Here is a 20454-nt window from a genome sequence, read left to right as displayed (position 1 = left end):
TTGCTCCACCATTTGATCAAAATTTTTGACGAAAAAATTGACTAATAGGAACTTTCTTCCAGAAAATTTTGTGAAATTTGCAACGCTAGCCCACTTTGTTTTAATTTAACGTAAGTATAGAAAAAAATGTTTTCTAGATATGTGCAATTTGCACCAAGAACAGTGTCTACATCAGGTTCTTCGGAGGATTTCGTAGAATAAAGAATTTGTTATTTTTGCTAATTTAACAACATAATTAACCAAATTGAATCAATTGATTTTGACTATTGTTTGTCAAATTATTCAGATCTAGAAAACTGTAACAAATTACGCGCTTGAAAAAACAGGTGTAGAATTGACATGTCTGGTTCAGGGCCAATCGACGATTCTAAAAATCCGAAGATTTTGGATTAATTGGGTGCTGTCTTTTTTGATTTTTTTCAAACTTTTTTCTTCTTTCTTGGTAATTGCAGACCAAAATTTTTTCGGATCACGACTCAATTATTCACTTATTAATAAATCCCTTCTTCTGCCCACTAGGAACCAAGTAACATTTCTTGTAATTTCAGATAAAAGATAAGGGGTTTTTGGCTCTAATTCAGTTTCAACGTAAAATTGTTGGTGAAATGGCTTGAGTTCAGTCTGTATTAATGGGTGTTTTTTTGTTTAATGATTTATTCTCTTCCTTTAAAGGTTCATTGGGTCTTAGATGGAGTTAAAAAATAAGCCATCTAGTATGTTTCTGTTGAAATCTCAAGCTTGTTATAATTGTTGAAAAATTTTGACAAGAAAACACTTTATTAAGCTTTTTCTGTTTTAAATCTTATTTCTGTTAAACAAACTATAGCTCAGTATCAGCAGAGAAGCTTTTTTACCTTCTTCATGACATAATTTTTTTTACTTTGTGTTTTGGAAAAATTTTGGCTTGGATACTACGAGTTTTACTAAGTTTTTTCTCTGAGTCTGTGATACCTGGTGGTATATTTATTCATTTTATTTAATCATTGCAGTAAAATTTATTTGATGCCTTTAAATTAGTTCAATTACTTTCACCTTCACTAACTTTGTTCAATTTGTTTACCTTATGATTTCATTCCATTGTCTGATAGTTTCCCGCTTCGTGATCAGACATGTCTGATCACGTATTCACGTTGTGCCCAAGTGGCTCCAATCTGTTAAATTCATTCCTCCTAATTTATGCAACTCAATTCAGTTTGCAAAACTGTCTCTTGTTCTCCCGCTCCGCAAGTAAGCGAAACAAAAGTTAAAGTAGATCTCGCTTCGCGAATCGCTCATAAACATTCCGTCTGCATACCCGCAACGCGAATCACCACAGCAAAATAATAAAGTACGACATGGCGCAGCCAGCAACGAAAAGAACACCTCTTGGAATCGACCCTTTCTGGGACAAACCGACACCGGACCCACCACTTCGCTGGGAGAAGTGGAGAGTTCAATACCAATTAGCGCTCTTAGCCAAAGAGAATATCATCCTGGACACGCTACTCGGCCCGAAGCCTGAAATGGTGGAGCTACCCTTGGAACCCATCTATGAAGAGACTATTGTGGGTGCATCTGCACAATCAGAGAGGGAAAGGAACGCGCGCAACGCGCAACAAAAATGAATTGGCAAAACAAATGCCAACGACTCATCGAGATAGGCATAATGTGTGGTGACAAACCGTGGTCGTTGGCGGACCGAAAATCAGTGTCTCTTCTCTACTTGAGTATTGGAATAGAGGTACGCCGTATCTTAAATTGTAAGAACCCGCATATTATGATAGATACACTATCAACTCTTAATTTCTGGAAAATCGTAGAAGAAGCATTCATCCGCCCGCGTAACATAACATTTGATAGACACGTCTTTCTGGTCACAAAACAACTCAGGGGGGAAACTGTTGAACACTTCTACGGTAAATTAAAAGAACTGGCAGTAAACTGCGACTTTGAGAACAAAGAAGAAACTCTGATACGCGATGTGTTCATCACAAACCTGATCGATCCTGAGATTCAAAAAGAGCTACTAAAACAAACTGTGGAACCGCGTCAAGCATTGGAATTGGCAATCAACATGGAACTCGGAATGCGAAATCAACACCAAATTCAACAACATAACAAAATTGTTGTCCCGGCGAACGTAAATGCCGTACAGTTCAACAACAATTCACGAAGACCGTATTGACAGAACAACAATAACAATGCTGCAAGACAGAATAATAGATCAACACTCAACTGTTCCAACTGTGGTGGAATTTGGCTCCCAAATCATCGCGAAAAATGCATCGCAAAAGGAAAGACGTGCAACAATTGCGGATTGTTAAACCACTTTGCGAAAATCTGCAGCAAACAACAAAAGACCATCAACCCAAAACCACAAGATCCCAAGAAAAAGATGATTCGGGTAGTGGAAGAAGATCCACATCTAGAGGACTCAGTAAACTTTGTTCAACCGTCAAAACTCTATGAATCTGATTACAGCAGCGGCGAAGAGGACAACACAGTTGCCATGATTGATTCCGCAGTAGAGAAAGTTGAACCCCTCAATATGCCACTCAAGATTGGAAACGTTAATACAACTCTGCTAGTGGACTCCGGGAGTGCATGCAGTATATTGCATCATTCACTCGCGTCCTAAGTAGTACAGGACAGCCCCCGCGCTTTCTGGATCCACGAATCGTCACCAGCACAACTACGAAATTTCTCTAACGAGCCAATACAGGTACTGGGAAAAATCCAAGCTCGGATCACAAGCAAAGGATGGTTATACAACACAGCAACCTTCACCGTTGTTGCTGACGGCTTAAAGTCCTTAATTGGTCGTGATTTGTTCGACCAACTTGGACTTGCAGTAACGCAATCAACACTTCGAAAAGGTAATTATGTCAATAACATTGCATCCTCGGAATTTAAAGAGCAAATAGCCACAAAATTCCCTGGTTTGGTATCACGCATCGGACGATCAAAAAAATCATGTAGCAAAATCTAAATTTCACAAGAATTTCCAAGCTAGACACCAAAAAGGTAGACGAATTCCTATCAATCTCCAAGACAAAGTTAATACAGAACTTCGAAAATTATTAGCCGAAAAACACATTATAAAACTGTCGAGCTGCCCAGATAATTATTTCATTTCAACTATCGTGGTGACTGTTAAAAAAGACCAAACGATAAAGCTTGCATTGGATTCAAAAGTTTTAAATAAAGCTATCCACAAAAACAAATATCAAATGCCGAATATTGATACGCTCATTGAATCAATTTCTCAACAAATAAGCGCTCCCGCCTCGCAAAACACAACTTACTTTTCTACGATCGATCTGAAATACGCATACAGTCAATTGAATTTGGATGTTATTACAGCTAATCATTGCAACTTTAATATAATTAGTGGTGATATGAGTGGCACGTATAGATTTCAAACAGGATTTTACGGACTTACAGATATGCCAGCAGAATTTCAAAAAGCTATGGATTATACTTTAATTGGCTTGGAAAATACATATTGCTTTCTGGATGATATTTTAATTGTTAGCAAAGGGTCTTTGAATAATCACAAAAATTAGGTCATGAAGTGCCTACAACGTTTAGATGATGAAAACCTTAGGATAAATTTACCTAAATGTCACTTTGGAAAACCAGAAATTGACTGGCTTGGGTATCATATATCACAAGAGGGTATCTCGCCTCTCGAATCTAAGACTGCGGCAATTTCGGCTCTTGATGCACCGAAAACATTAAAGAAACTCCGTTGATTTTTGGGATCCGTCCATTATATTGGGAAATTCATCCCAAATTTAGCCCAAATAAGCCACCCCCTTCGTCAGCTACTGAGAAAGTCTTCAAAAATCATTTGGACGACTGAGCATGAAAATTGTTTCCAAGAAATAAAAACCCGCATAGCGAACGCTACTGCTAATAGTCAATACAACCCGCAACTCGAAACACGCGTGAAATGCGACGCATCTCGGTCAAGTCTTGGTGCGGCACTCGAACAATTAACTGTAGATGGGTGGAAACCAATTGCGTTCGCGTCTCGATTTTTAAACTCATGCGAGGAGCGCTATGGCGTAAACGAACTTGAACTTTTGGGTGTAGTCTGGTCCACAGAATATTTCAAAAATTATCTGTATGGAAAATAATTTAAAGTAATTACTGATCACAGAGCACTTCTCTCAATTATGAAAGAACACCGATCTAATAAATCCTACAACAGTAGATTAACCCGATGGGTAGATCGTCTTCTCCCTTTTCAATTTGATATTGAACACCTTCCTGGGGCAAAAATGGGTTTGGTAGATTATATTTCTCGCAATCCATCTCAAAAAGCTAAAAAGGTCTCCACATATGATGAAGAATTTATAGTCGCAAAGTTGAAACTAATCTCGAAATCAATTAACACATTAGAATTAAAAACTGAACACCCCACATCACGTTTACACCAGTTACTAACAAATCATACACTCGACCTGCAAAACACACCTAAAATTGAGACACATAACTCCGCACACCAATTCACACCTAAATTTGAGTCTCTTAATAACTCAATAAATTCAATTAGCACACGCGCTATGCAAGTATGCGAACATGTATTTAGTCATTCACTCGCTCCGCGAAATCATACCTCAAATAGTAGTTACCAATTAAACAATTTAAAATATGCACCACTCGCGTCTCAAAATCCACTTAGCACTCCTCACGCTCTGCAAAACACCAGTAATAACAAACAATTAATCCAAATTAGGAATAAAGTGGCATACGCGCAGCACAAGCATCAAATTACTCAATTACAAATCCCGCCAATCGAATCACATTCCGAAAATAACTCCAAAAGTCACCACCCAGAATTCAAATCAGTGCTTTTTGCCCCTTGTCGATCTAGAATTCAGTCGCATTCTTCTTATCTCAAAAACTTAAATAAATCATCATCCATAATTAAAGACATCAATTTAATAGCTAACAGTATGCCGTCAAAGAAAAGAATAACCAGAGTACGATTCAACGATACATCCCGCGCAGCGGATCAACCCTCAACCAGTGAAAACGTCACGCGCACCGCGAGTACGCGATCTAATTCAACATCTACACCCCGCACAGCAAATCAACGCCCGCAAACCATTAGTATTCCGCCGGCAACAAGCATGGCACACAACATAACCCCAACATCCCCAACCCATTCTTCGAATGCTAGTACCCCGTTAACGCCGAGCCCGCACGTCCCCACGTTTGATTATATAGTATCAAAGATATTCAGTAAAACGCTCATCGCTTCTCTAACTAGCAAAGATGCCGTCTTAAAAGAAGTCAGGGATTGCATACTGACAAATAACGAAGCCCGATTAAAAGCCATCAACCCGTACATACATTTGTACTGGAGGGACCTTCACGTGCGCTCCGGGTGCGTATGCATAGACGAGAAGGTAGCTATCCCCAACGTGCTTCGCGAAGCACTCACAGATGATATTCATGCCAGCCATCCAGGTACATGGGGCATGATTTGTATGGCAACACATTGCTGGTGGCCTTACATGCATCGGGAGCTAATAGTCAAGGCCACTGAGTGCAAACCGTGCACAGTACTTGGTAAGAATCTAAAATCCGTAATTCCCGCTAAGCAATTTACTCCTCATATACCATGTGTTGAACCTAATCAGGAAAATCAAATCGATTTTGGGGGATCAATTTTTGATAAAAAGAACAATGAAGTATATTTTTTGGCAGCAATTGACCGTTTTTCTAAATATCCAACTGCATATATGTACGAAAAAGCTAATGGACCAAATGTTATAAAAATTTTGGACATGTACATCGAAACTCACGGAATTCCAAGATCTATCCGTTTAGACCAAGCTAAATGTTTAATTGGACATCAAGTAAAGACTTTTTGCAATAAAAACAACATTGAAATTATTGAAGCGCCTGTAAATGATCACCGTGCTATTGGGTTGGTGGAACGATTAATTCAAACAATTAAGAATAGACTCGCATGTATCAATGAAGAGAAATTAGCTGCACACGCCTTTCATGTAAAGCATGCATTAAAGATAATCATTCACCAATTGCAAATATGTAAACAAAGAACAACAAAGATCTCGCCCTTCGAAGCACATTTTGGGAGAAAACCTAATACCCCGCTAAGCGTGATTGCAACTAAACCGAATTTGATGAATTTGTCGTATAAGGGTATCATAAATCACTATTTAGACGAAGAAACAGTGATGCCGGAGGAAATATTGCCTGACGACAAATGGATAAGTGGATACCGAAGCAACATTGAAGTCGAAAAGGGCATGACACGCGCCACAACGGAAGCATGCGCAAGAGAGAGGGCGAGCACGGATGGCGAATCCAGATTCCTCAAAACAAAAGCAATCCGCCCCATTCCCCTAAAAGAACGATCGGTAGAGTTAAACTTGGCTCGCAAAATTCACGGCAAAAGACGATCCAAGAAGAAACTTGAAGGTCTTTATGAGGTTCTCGCCCCAGGATCGCACATCCTAAAAGTAAGCCCGACTACATCGACCATCAAGGAGCCGGGCAAACAAATTGTTACCGTCCGCAATAGCGATATTGCCAAATTCGGCACCCAACAGGAGAGACAGACTCCATTAAAAGTATATGCTGACAGACGCGGGCCACGTTCTGGGGAGAAAACCGTCGAAGAGCTGATCCACAGCCACATTAAAGAGTTCACCCGAAAGCAAAAGGGTGATAAAAAGATGAAACATAGGAAGAGAGAGCCGGGCAGCGGAGTCTCTTCACAGCCCTCAAACATTTCTCGCGCGATGCGGGGGCGAGTTCCAAAATTGCCAAATTTCGCCGCAATCCGAAACGCACAACCTCCACTCGAGATCAGCGAACCGACTACAAATGCGCCTACTGATCCACCCGCAACAGCATCTTCAAAACGATCTTCTGACCGTAATAGGCGAAGCCCGTCATATTATGGTTTCGAAACGTCATCTCCAGGATCAGACATCCTACCACCACCTAAACAACCCCGACGAGCGGGTGATGTCGAAAATTTTGCACCACCTGTCACCGTTGTCGAATCGGTACAACAAATCTTGGAAATCCAACCCGAAGAGCAAAACGTGTCACCTCAGATTGGTTCTGTCTCGCCTCCCGCGGTACGAAATGTACCTTTGCTAGAGACGGACACCCCGACATTGGCTAGATCTATGACTGCTCTTGATGCAGAGGAACAAGATTATGAAAATGAAGATTGGACCTTGTAAAACTCGAAAACTGAAAAGACATTTTATATTCTATTAATCATCGTATTTTTAGTTATGATAACCAGCAAATATATTGATATTATCTATTTAACCGGGGACCTTGTATTAATTTGTAAATATTGTTTTTATTAATTATCTCTGAAAAATTATATATTACAATTTTTCTTCTTGCTGTGAAGGGTATGTGATACCTGGTGGTATATTTATTCATTTTATTTAATCGTTGCAGTAAAATTTATTTGATGCCTTTAAATTAGTTCAATTACTTTCACCTTCACTAACTTTGTTCAATTTGTTTACCTTATGATTTCATTCCATTGTCTGATAGTTTCCCGCTTCGTGATCAGACATGTCTGATCACGTATTCATGTTGTGCCCAAGTGGCTCCAATCTGTTAAATTCATTCCTCCTAATTTATGCAACTCAATTCAGTTTGCAAAACTGTCTCTTGTTCTCCCGCTCCGCAAGTAAGCGAAACAAAAGTTAAAGTAGATCTCGCTTCGCGAATCGCTCATAAACATTCCGTCTGCATACCCGCAACGCGAATCACCACAGCAAAATAATAAAGTACGACAGAGTCTTATATGTTTGTTCGGTTTTGATGCTTATGTTTTCGCCTTAACAAATAAATCACATTGATAACAGGTTCGATAAATCTGATATTTTGATCTTGCATGAATTTTTTTTGCTTAGAAATGGCAATTATTTTTTGAACAGTTTGTGGTTTTAACGTCTTTGACGCCGTTTGCTCACAAAATTGATAAGAATGTTTGTTCATGTCAGTATTTTTTTTCTTTCCGTAGAGGTATGCCATATTCTTTCCAATTTCAAACCAAAACGGCTTTTTTTCGGGGGATAGATAAAACTATTTTAAAATTTCAGTCCATTGTTAAGGTTTTTCGCGACTTGTATTTGCTGTTTTCTAAAAATTTAAACTTTTCCTTCTTTTATGTCAACTTGTTACCTAATCTTTTTAGCTATCTTATTAGGGTTTTTGAATTTTTCTGTAATTTCCGTTTTTTTCGTTTGTAGGCATGTGGCGTATTCTGAATACTGACAGATGTCTCAAAAACTTGTCAGGATTGTTAAAGGGAGAATATTGGAGGATTTGAGTTGATAGCTGATGGTTTTCATGATTTTAAATTCAATTGTTTTCATAAAACTAACTCTTTTTTGAGCATTACACATTTTGTACCTTTTGTCTAATTGCTGAGTAGTCAAACGAAGGCACGTAAAAAACACTTTGTAGCTGTTCAAAAAAGCGCAATGGAACATAGTTAATCTCTTCAGTGAATAGATTATACTCTTAACTGCTCCGAAATGTTTTTCTCTGAATTATTTTTCAATTTTGTTCTGCATTATTTGTCATTTTTGTTGTACGACTCATTATGGTTTATTAATGACGTCATAGGTTTCTATACTCTGGAAAATTAGGTGAAATTTTTCGACAATTGAAGTTGATAACTGATGGTTTTCATGAGTTCAAATTTCAATTTTTTCAAAAAATATTTGTTTTTGTTCTTTCTGTCCAATTTTAAGTGTAGTCTCACAATTGGAAATGATATACCTCATTTGAAAGTGATACATCTCATGACGCACTTGAACATATCCAATGTTTTCAGTGAATAGATTCGACTGTACACAGCTTCAAAACATTTTTCTCGGAAAATTAAACAAAATGGTTTGTTTTTTGCTCTAATTAACGTTTTTATGTAGTTGATGACTCATTATGGATAATAACAGACCTCATTGGCATCCTATTGAAGTAAAAATGAAGCAATTCATTGATTTCAGTTTGTAACTAAGGCTATCTGATTTTGACAACAATTCCGTTTTTGAAATCAATTCCTTTTGAAGCTTATGTTTTAACGTGGCCTTTTTTCTAATTTTTATCTAGTGTTAATTAAGGGCATATTCTATATCTTTAATAAGAAATTACAACTTTCGGGGTTAGTTTTATCAGATGATTTTTGGACTTTTTTGTTATTTTTTTAATTACATTGATTTTTAATGGTAATTAATGATGGTTGTTTTTATTTGATTTTTGTTATTTGCTTTCTCTTGCAGTTTTTTAAGGGAACATAATAATAGCTGCATTAATTTCGTTATCTACCTTGTCTCGTAGTCTTTTTAATGGCACATAATAATAGGTACATTATTGTATTTATTTAGTGATTTTGAGGTTGAAGCAGTTTTTTGTTCCTAAACCAGTTAAATTTGAACAAAATATGAACTTTTGAGTTTTGTCCATCTGTTCCTCATTTGCTAGACAACTAGGCTAAAAGTGCTAAATGTGTGGATGAACGTGGTTCGAACATTATGTGCAAACGTACATCGCCGAGCCTCCTTCTTGTTCTTCTCAGCTCAATTTTGACTACATACTGATTTAAAACTCCCCTTTCATTTGCATCAGTAGTCTGTCATTAAGTTTTGCTAACATTGCAATTATATTTTTACACTTCTCAGCTTTCATCGTGCATAAATTTTCAGAGCATTTTTTTCATAACTCTAGCTTGGTTTTCAGTTTACACTCTGTGTTGCTTACCCAACTTTGTTTAAATCAAATTCTAAGCTCAATAATGAGATCAGATGAATTTTACCACATCTGTTTATTTTCTTCTAGACGCATATGATCGTTATGATAGCTAAAGTCTAAGTAAAAAAAAATCAAACCCCAAAAATTACAACACCTGATATGTGGCCATTATTATAAAAAAATGTCACGCCCTTGTTTTGTCTTTTCTATTACGTCACCAACTTTCTCAGTTTTCTATTCAAAATTATTCATAGGTATTTTTCGGTTCTGACCAAAATCCGTCCAATTAGCAGCCACTCGAAGTTTATTTTTTCAAGCGTAGAAAATTTCTTTACCCTACATCTTGCTTTAAACAAAAAGAGAACTGGAGCAGTCGAGCTTTAATTTAACATTTTTGTGCCATTTGTTCACGAGAGCACAAACAAGAAACAAAATAAGGAGCAGCCGGTCAATTGAGATGAGATTTTAACTCATTATAGTCACCGAAGTCAACTCATTCTGCTAAATTATTTCCATTTAATTCGATCGTTTTTTTACGTTTTCCTCCGATGTTTCGGTCTATTTTTTGTTTATTTGTTTATTTCATTCTGTTTTTTACTCTCTGCTTCAATCAATTTACCTGCACTTAAAAGCGTCAACCGCTTGCCTTGAGTCATTACGATCAGTGAATTTGTAAACAAACTTTAATTCTGGAACTAATATATGCAGTGATTTATTTTACAATATGATTCGCAATTTTTGCTTAAATTGTTTGATTTACAACATTTAACAACATCTATATCATTTACCCAGACCAAACAAACAAATATGGAAATAAACACTCTTTTTTATTTTTTAAAACAAAAACGAAAGACGCCGAAAATTGGAAAACTTTAGTTGCCAATAAATTTTGCAGGTGCTGATTTAATTAATAAAAGTTTTCTTTATGAAATATAATTGCGAGAGTTTATTTTCATTAAATTAAGATCAAAATTCATCAGATTGGAAGTTGAATCAGAACTATTTTTTATTAAGAATTTCTTTTTTTCTAGTTAGTTTATTAGGAATTTTTTAGTTATAAATTTCTGATTTGTTTGGGAAATGCGACAGTATTCTAAACAGCTTACCAATTTATTGAGATTTAATTTTATACCTAAAAGCTCTCTTAACAACTATGAAGCGCAAATTATTACAGCAAATCATCGTGATTGATTATTTTTGTTCATTAAATTTTTTTCAAGCGTTTTATGTACAGCGTTGCACAGCTTTGCACAACTTTAAATGTACAGCGTTCAACCGATTCAGACTTCATTGTTCCATCACAGCGAAATTTTCTCCAATGCCTTCTTGATATAATCAATCTGCATTTTTGAGAGCACTGGTTTCGCTTCAGAAGTGGTTTCCTGAGGAACACCATGACATGGTTGTGACGTCATAGGGAGTTGGAACGTTATCAGCCCGTAGATATTTTCTGCTTGAGTCACCGCTTTTCGAAGTTTGACCAACTCTTTCGCGCTTTCCGCACTACTGTCTGCAGTTGCAACTGCTGAGACGGCTGTGCTCGTAAATTCATCGAGAATTTTCAGACATCTTTTAATCATAGGTCTGTACCCAATTGATAAAACCGGTTCCAGCTGCTCGAATTTTAATTCAAGCACGCGGAACTCGTTGTCAATAACCAGGAATCGGTTGTACAGCTGACGAGGGTCGATTTCAAGTGCGTCTGAAACGAAATAAGGGTGATTTGCATCAGCTGTGCTTCGCAGACAAATTGCGCCAGCCTACCAAATAAATGTTTTTAATGGCCGCCAACAGAAACCCAAATTGCTCGTATTTAAGCGCAGGCAATTTTATGACCCGATGAAAGATTTTAGAAAATTCATTGAAGATTTCTTAGGGTTTAGGTCAAACTGCTGAACAGAAGTCAAAAGAATAAATTTTAAAATCTGTTTCTTAATTCTGACTCTCAGTTTTTTCGCCGAAGTGTTTTTTCCCATTTAATTTATTAAATAATTGTACTTAATGGTCACTTTAATTGGACAGTTTGCCCAGCCTAGGTAAAAATCATAAAAACAAAAATCAAACACGTCTGTAAATTAATGTCGAACTTTCGAAACTCAACATTTCGTGTTACCTTTTCTCGGTTCTGATTGGCTGACGCATTCTTTGCGGGTTTCCACATTTTGAACACGTTCCTTTTTGACTCGCAGTTCGTAACAGCACAAGTTCACACAGTTCATTGTAATTATTTGACCCTCCTTAGGAGTGGAAAACACACAAACCATGTGTTTCACTTCTTTCAACTCAACTTGTTGTTTGTAAACAATCTGTAAATTTTCAGCGTCCTCCACCAACTGGTAAACTTTCAGAACATTTTTGGAACCTTCATTTAGTAATACCAGGTGTGGTATTGCTTCGATTTCACACATCGCGAAAGATTTGATCGGACACGGTTCCGGGATGTCGAATTCTTTCACAATCAATTCATCCAAGATTTTATCCTCTTTTTTCCATTGGACGATAACCAAAGCTTTGCTGTTTATGTCAATCATTAGGAGAAAATCGCCGAAAGTTCGCGTGATCGATTGCTGCTGTTGCTGAACCAATGTCCTCGACTTTCGGACAATTTCACGTTCTGCTAGTAATTCCCCGTTCTCGCAAACATACACAATGGTTTTAGTAGAAGATTTTCTCTGTAAAACGAGAAGCCGATTGCCAGATCCGAGAATTGAAGCGTCCATTCGGCCGTGTTGTGATAAGTCGAATTTAAGGCCTTTCAAATTCAGTTGCTCTGTGATTGTTTCGAAAGAGTCGGGGACAACTTGTTCGACTCCGAAACTGTCGTCGCTATATCTGACACAGCAATAGACAGATTTTCCGCATACGGCGATGGCAAGTAGCCGGCTACCGTCGTTTCGTAATTTCTGCCAATTGAAACGCTGTTCAATGTAATATTCCCCCGAAGGTGAAACCTGAAGAATCGTTACGGTCTGTTCCAGCCGCTTTCGGTTCCCATCAACGGGTGCGTTCATTTCGAGTGCCATGTATATTTTTCCATTCTGGAATATTGGTCGGAAAAAGAAGAGATCCGGCTGTCTCTCGGGCAACATTGGCACTGAGGACAACTGTTCACAGTTGATTTCTCTGCAGTCCTGAATAAAGTTCCAGCTCTACCCAATCTTCTGAGAAATCATTAAAGGAATACGTATATATGCTGGGGGGATTTCAGACGTCAAAGATGCATGCGAGCGAATTTGAAGTGAAGAAACTACCCCAAGCAGAAAGAAACCTATGTAGTAGTTTAATGAAAATAAACTAAAGCCCAGATTGGAAGAAGTGTATGATTTCAAAGTATTTTTAGAATCCACATTATTTGAAATTAAGTGCCACCAATTATTTGAGGCAAATTAGGACATAGGGGTTTAGTAGAGTTGTTTAATTGACTCAAAGCACTAAAAGAGTACCCCGTCCAAAATCCTACCGACCTGGTCCAGGAGTAGTCATTTTAATCGGACGTGAACCCAATTAAGGACATATACCCTCAAAAATCCTATCGAGCTGGTATAATTTTCGAGCCAATCCGACAACCCATGCCTGAGTGATTATCACCCGAATTTGTGTGATTTGAAGATTTTTATTATTTTGAATGGAAAATGGCTGTTTAAGTGCCAAACGAGGGTATTGAAGAGGTGCAAAAGAACGTATGTTTATGGTATTGCATTGGACGGTCATGAGAAAGGGCCAGGATGTGTTATTGGATTTTTTACTGTAAATATGCAATTTTGTGAGAAAGTTGAATAGCAGCTAAGCTGAAATAGTAATTTCTCGAAAAGTTGAAGTTGGATTGACCTGAAAATTGGGGGAGAGATTAATTTGATGCGGGGAAGACAAACTTGAATTCGGATTTGAGCTCAGATCATCCCCCACGGAAATATTGCATGCAGGTACTGCGGGAGGAAAAATTTGAGTTGCCCGTGTATTATTGGTAGTAGCCTTATGATTCTTGGAGTGTTACTGTATATTTTAAAGGTTTTCTATTGGTGCTTTTTCAAATTTCCGGGTCCAAACAGAAGTCGCACTCGGGAGTGGCAAAATACTCCTATCCCGGTCACTTCTCACAAAATCCATTAATTCAGTTTTCAGCACTCACGACCCGTTGACAAATGAATTTCAAACGCAAAAGACTGAGAGTGGGTAACGCTAGGATAATTTTTTGGCACCAAAAAACACGGGTTATGTCGTTTTGAATTTGGGCCCACAGCGGAACACCCACGAGACATGTGTGCTTTCACTGCTCGTGTCCTATTAAAAGTTAGCTCATGAAATTTTTTGGGTAGACGCAAATGTAGTTGGACTTTCCGCAACTGGAGTTAGTTACTTTTACCAACTTGACACCTAGTCTGAACAAATTGACGCCTGATTGACCCCAAAGGTAAAACTTCTGCGTTTTTGAGGAATTTTGATTTTCGGCTGTTTTTTTTGTTTGAGGAAATGCATGAAAAGGTTTAAACATAGGGAATACCAAATTCTCTTCGTTTTCAGGCTAAGTAGAGTGATCCACCAGCGCATTGATGTTGACAGGGGTTGATTACTGCTGGTTGGTTTGTAAAGGGGAAGGGGAGCGATAGGAGAGTTCAAAGCAACGCGAAGTATTTAAAAAGCAAACAGTGTTTGTTCACATAGGAGTCAAAATGTTGGTTAGTTAGGATAAGGTGGAATTGAACCATTGCTGGCAGCAGTTGGATGACAGAGCGTAATTGGACAATGATTTGCTCGGACAGTAGGCCGAGCCCTTCTAGGGAATGAGACAGATTTCGACAGCAAGAAACAAAGTCTAATTAAAAGACTATGTTTTGTTTACGCAAGATGAGAGCCTGTTGGTTAAATATAAATGGAAGCACTCCACGTGGAGACAGAGTTATTAGCGTTGCGTTAGAGAGTGGTTCTGCAAGACAGAAAAAAATTGAGCTCGACAGCGGTTGATTTAGCAGGACTAAACTATAGAATCCAGAGTTTAAAGCTGAAAATCATTTTGGAGAGTGAGTTGTTGTGATCAAGAGCGAGTAATAGCAAAGTGCTTTTGATCGATAACCGATCAATTCAACTTGCCAAGCCGAATTTAGCCGCAAAACCTGGAAAAGTGTTACTTCAGTGAGACCGAACTTGGAAAAAATGTAAGTGCAAGACCAGTTGGGATACTGTGAGCATTTTAGTTAAATTCAATTGGGAGGTGAACCTCTGATATTGTGTTATTATTGTTCGAATTACTTTTATAAATTGCGTTGATTGTTCTTTCCAATAAAATGCAAGTTATTTTCTTACCTCTGCTGTTAATAACACCAGAATCGTTACTAAAGGTCTTATTGATGCTAAGTTGCAACAACGAGTGAAGGAGGGAAACTAGCAGAGTAACAAAATATAGTGTTTGTTATAGTTTGTCTGATCGATCTTCTGGGCAACAGAGTCCCCTCACTGTTGGCCTGGTCGAAATTCAGAAGACGACAGTGCCTCTTCGGGTTGTTCATACTTTCCTTGTCACTTTGGATTAGCAGATTGTTGGTCTGGCGAAGTGCGTTTAATATTATTTAGTGGTTAAGCATCTGAGAGTACGCTGAAAGGTTGTTTTCCATTTCGAATTGAGTTACAATTTGCTCAATTGTACTAAGATATCAATTCGTGAAGCTTTTCCTTCACCGGATACGAAATTTAAGAAGATAGGAATTGGAGTCTAATTAGAATATGTCTCATTTTATGGCCGTCTGCTCTGCGCCGGTTCGGATCTACCGGCGTTCTCCGTAGGAATACTCACGCAGAAAATTTGCAAGTGCAGTTCAAACTCTTAAGTGTTGTTTACAGCCTCCCGTAGAGCACTCATTGAGGCGTGTACAACCATGTTGTCAAGTAGACAGTAATGCATTGTGACACTATCAGGAGTACTAGGATATTATTCTTTTTCAGGGTACGATAACTGGGGATCTCTATAGTTGTCATCCCCAAAATCAAGTATTGTCATTCCCCAATGGGCATACTTCTTCATAATCCCAAAAACTACCAGTACTCCGGTCTAAGTTTATGTAATTTCTGAGATTTCCCAAAGTTTTGCTATTTCTTATCAAAATTTAAAACGCTCTATAAAAAAATAATTGAAAAAAAAAACAAAAATGACGTTGCACAATACGGTTAAATCCTATCTAATTTTGATTTGCAACACTTCTTCTGGGAGGTAATACATGCTATAATAGCTGCTGAGGCTTAAAATTAGATGATTTTTAAACTGCACTATGCTTCTTAGGCCGCAGAACAAAGATTTAACTGAAAAACTTAACGAAATATGGATCTATTCTGTTTGCCCCCCCCCCCAGCTTAATGGGCTTGTATCTTCTACGACTCCAGGTCGTATTTTTTTTAACATAACAACGCCCGTGTTATTTTTTGCACAGTAACGTGCTATATAACAACATATAAATTGTAACGGGGGGGGGCGTAAAAAACAGAATTGATCCCGAAATATAAGTTACCTGTAAGCATCTATTCCTCAGTTTGTTCACATCATTTAATCCAATGGGCGTCTTGCATGTTATGCATTTTGGATCCGGCCTCTTCAGAAGGAAGTCCACGCATGCAGCATGAAATTGGTGTCCACATTCTAACTGGAAAATGTTGTCCAAGAAGCCCGCGCAAATCCCACACTCATGATCACCCATCGTAAACTCAATTTTGATTGGTTGGCTAGAGCACTTCCTTTGCTCCTTGTTGCCTGGCTGTAAAATTTAAAACAAAACAGACACCTTACCTAAATTAACCTCAATTTGCACATCCCAAAAAATTCCAATTCCCACTAGATATTACGCGTGGGAAATGTTACAAAAAACGGGAAAAATTTGGTATGTGCCAAGAATTCCTTGAAAAGGTTCCCCGGGAATACCTGATCGTGTAAAATAACTGGGAAAAATCAACTTATTGTTCCCGTGAGAGAATGGCTTAATTGTAGTTTTCACATTTTATGAAGAAAAAGCATATAATGGTCCCACCCCTCTCGTTCTCAATCTTCACTCATCTTTCTCTAAATTAGAGGTCAAAGCGGACTTTTTGACAAAGATGTTGAATTAACTTTCCCTTGTTATTGCAAACAAAATGATGAAATGTGTAGTGAACACAAATAAAAATATGTCGAAGAATTCGAAAAAAAAGAATTTTTTCAATTTTATCGTAACGTTAAAATATCAAAAAGTTTTGAAGTTGCTGCAAAAACTGATTTATAGCTCAACTATGACCCTGAATAAAAAAAACACCAAAATGTTCTGTTTTTTACACCCCAAGCTTAATTCGCCACGACTTGTAACGATATGATTCAACTTCATGATAACTTACAGAAAAAAATGGGAAATCAGCAAAACATCGTGAATATATCCCCATTGTGGTGCCAATTCGCTGCAATATTATTATTATTTTTCGAGCCGCTCAAATATTATGATGATAACTATTATTGAGACCGAATAAAACCGAACAACAGACGCAGGCAAAATTGGAAAAGTCGAATTTTTTCGAAAACAAGTGAATTCAATTTGATAGAAACCAAACAAATGGAAACTTTCAAAAGTCTCATCTTTAGCTTTCTAGAGCAACAAATACAGGCAAAAGCTGAAGAATTCACTATTAACTTACGAAAACACATCATGACAAAGTCAATAAAACCGTGAGCCGTCGCTCAAAATGATTAAACTAATTAATCTATCACTCATTAATAATCAAAAGTCAAAATATTTTGATGCCACTTCCTTTTAAGAGGCATCAGCAAACAAATTCCAAAACAAATTATAGAAGACGCGTTCAAATTGAGTAACTTACAAATTTTCTAAACAATTGCTAAGATATAGATTTGGCATTCTGCTTAAAAAATAGCATGAAATGTTTTAAGGTAAATAACTAATTTATCTTTTCATGTTTTAACAGCTCCGTTGTGACTGAGATCAGTGCCCCAAATTCATTTCTTACTGATATCAAATTGTCAAAAAAGCAAACAGATCTTGCTAAGAAATAAAACATACATTAGACTCCGGAGCTGAGCATAATTAGCAAAAAAAATCAATTAATTTTTCAGAAAAACTTCTGATTGTATTTATTAAAAAGTTAAGTTCGACACTCTGTAAGAAGCAGAAACTCTTGAGTTATAAAGTGAAGGACAGAAAAAGTACATTTCTACATTTTTTCTGTTTTCATAAATTTTAGAAGCCTTTCTATAACTTATGATGTGAAGTAAAGTGTTCTGCAGACATTTTTATAAAAGTGCAACATCATGTGCAACACATTTAAGACACCACCCACTACACTAAACAACAACAGAAACATGGCAGAAAAATCACAACCTATTAAAACAAATAAGAAAATTTTTCATTTTGTTAAAAGAGTGCCGTAGCAAGCATATAGTGTTTCCTCTAAAGAACAGAATCAAGAAACTTGCTTAGTTAAAGGCAAGGAACTTCTGAAACGGTCAAAAAAACAAAAGAGAAAGAAAACAGCTGCTTGCAAAAAGAACTGAAAAATAGCAGTCGCACTTGTTAAAAGTACACTGAAAAAAGCAAAAGAAAATTAAATTAAACATTCCGCTGACTAGAAAAAATTGAAAACGAAAAAAAAAGTATTTGAGGTAAATAAGTTTTAAAATGGCAGTTCAAGAGAAACAGGTCAGAATTGCATCTAAGACCCAAAAATTTCCATAGCTGTCTAAATACCGTACCAAACTACAAGTCTAATTCAGTACTAGGCATTTCTAAATACAAGTCCTAATTCGTTTTCCAGTACTGGGCAAGTCTCAAAAAAAATCTGAAAAGTCTGACAAGTCTTGTCCAAGACTTGGGTAACGCTTGCAAGTTGATTCCCATGTCAAAACCAACTTCTAAAAAAATTTCGAGTGAAACTTTTGAATTCAATAAAATTTCGCAGCGTGCCAATATTTTGGCATCACTTTTTGGACACATTCCAGGGGTGCTATAAAATGATGCGGGGGGCATACCAAATTGTATATTAGCACCCCAGGGGGTCTATTGAGGGTATTTAAGCACTAATAGGGTTTTTCAGGTGTTTTGGGCCGTTTTCAGCCATTTTTCAGCCGTTTCAGCGCCTAAAATAACCGAAATCACAAAATTTATGTACTTTTCAGATAAGCCAAATGTATAATTTTTTTCGGCCATTTTTGACGATTTTTTCGGCTATTTTTGACTTTTTTTGTCTATTTTTGACGTTTTTTCGATCATTTTTGACGTTTTTTTCGGCTATTTTTGACGTTTTTTTCGGCCATTAAAACTTAGATTAAGACTTGGCAAGTCTTGGCCAAGACTTGGATTAAGACTTGGCAAGTCTTGGCCAAGACTTGGATTAAGACTTGGCAAGTTTTGGCCAAGACTTGGATTCAGACTTGGCAAGTGTTGGCCAAGACTTGGATTAAGACTTGGCAAGTTTTGGCCAAGACTTGGATTCAGACTTGGCAAGTCTTGGCCAAGACTTGGATTAAAACTTGCCAAGTTTTAGCCAAGTCTGACAAGTCTTAAATGTGTTATGATTATAGCTCTGAATCAGTACTGATGCCTAGACTTGGAATTAGACTTGCCCAGTACTGATATTGGCTTGGCGTTCGGTACGGAACTGGTTCCCAGCTTACTTTTATTTGTTGTAAAGAAAAATCGTAGATAAAACGATCCAATTGCTTTGAAAAAGCTTAACAAACAAAAATCTGCACTCAGTTTAAGAAATATGTTAAACGAATTTGGTGACAGCCTACCAAATGTTCACAAAACCTCGAAAAATACGCATTACAATTTATCTTCCAGAAAACATCGACAACCGATAAGCTTTTTGTTGATACCACTCAGGTCTTTCTACTTTAAGTAAATCGGTCGTTAAAAATTTAATGAAGAAAAAATCCAGTAAAGCATATAGATCCTTTAACCCCCCCCCCCCTTTTGACGCCCCTGAAGTGGAAACTGAAATTGAAAAGCGGGTGTTTAAGTTTTACTTACACATGGGCTTTATAAGAGCATGAGAGATTGAATGGATAAAGTTATGATTGACCGAACCAGCTGCGAAAAAAATATGACGAAACAATGTTCTCTGAGAACCAAAAATTCCTAAAATAACTTGATAAGGTATTAATAAGATTCTTCCTAATGGTAAGAAAAAATAATTAATTGTAACAAATTATTTTTTTATACCAAGATTTTGTGAATCCTGCCAAGGGTTATTCAAGATTGGTTTAACTGTTTTGTTGATTCAGGCACCTCTTTCTCAGAAATATTTTAAATGTATGAATATGTAATTAACAATTCTTCCTCGAACAGAAATACAGACGAATTTTATAGTATTTGAAAAACTATCCTAATTTAATATTCCCAGGTGTTTTTGACATTAATGCTTAATCATTTACCACAATTTTTTAAAGAAAAAATTAAATATTGTACTTACAACAGCAACAAGGCAGGTGATTCTCGGTATAGACGTAAAATTTTTGTTTCTCTGAAAGCCAAATATGTTTAAAATGAAAGTGCGCATTCTATGACAACATTCTTGGCATATAAATCTCGACCACTTGGCAGTTCTTTCTCGATATGTGATGTTAAGTTTTGCAAAATTGGCCCAATTTCTATCTTTGATTAATAAAGATTAATCACAAAAACGATACTTTACTTTTTATTAACGCAACTACGAACCAAAGAATACAAAAAACGC

The 20454-nt window shown here is 37.0% G+C and overlaps 2 protein-coding genes across 2 annotated transcripts in view; one reads left to right on the top strand and one right to left on the bottom strand.

The window, feature by feature from the left end:
• LOC142341870 (UDP-glucuronic acid decarboxylase 1-like) overlaps nucleotides 1-20454 on the top strand; it is a 380310-nt gene that overhangs the window by 50754 nt on the left and 309102 nt on the right. The window lies entirely within an intron of this gene.
• On the bottom strand, nucleotides 10478-20437 carry LOC142341868 (uncharacterized). Its single transcript, XM_075393157.1, has 4 exons — nucleotides 20191-20437; nucleotides 16251-16493; nucleotides 11867-12884; nucleotides 10478-11455 (listed from the first exon to the last, which is right to left on the bottom strand). The coding sequence occupies exons 1-4, from the start codon at nucleotides 20275-20277 to the stop codon at nucleotides 11052-11054; spliced, it is 1752 nt and encodes a 583-aa protein (XP_075249272.1). The 5' UTR covers nucleotides 20278-20437; the 3' UTR covers nucleotides 10478-11051.

Source organism: Convolutriloba macropyga, chromosome 6 (genome assembly GCF_964194025.1).
Source record: "Convolutriloba macropyga chromosome 6, txConMacr16.3, whole genome shotgun sequence".
Lineage (NCBI taxonomy): Eukaryota > Metazoa > Xenacoelomorpha > Acoela > Convolutidae > Convolutriloba > Convolutriloba macropyga.
This window is presented reverse-complemented; position numbering and strand designations above follow the sequence as displayed.

Excerpts from the sequence above, each read along its gene's own strand:
- LOC142341868 (XM_075393157.1), bottom strand. The coding sequence starts at position 20,277 with ATGCGCACTTTCATTTTAAACATATTTGGCTTTCAGAGAAACAAAAAT. Across the intron at positions 12,885-16,250 it reads TGAGGAATAGATGCTTACAG|GACTGCAGAGAAATCAACTG; the intron begins GTAACTTATATT and ends AACTTTATTCAG. Across the intron at positions 11,456-11,866 it reads CCAATCAGAACCGAGAAAAG|ACGCACTTGAAATCGACCCT; the intron begins GTAACACGAAAT and ends ATTTCGTTTCAG.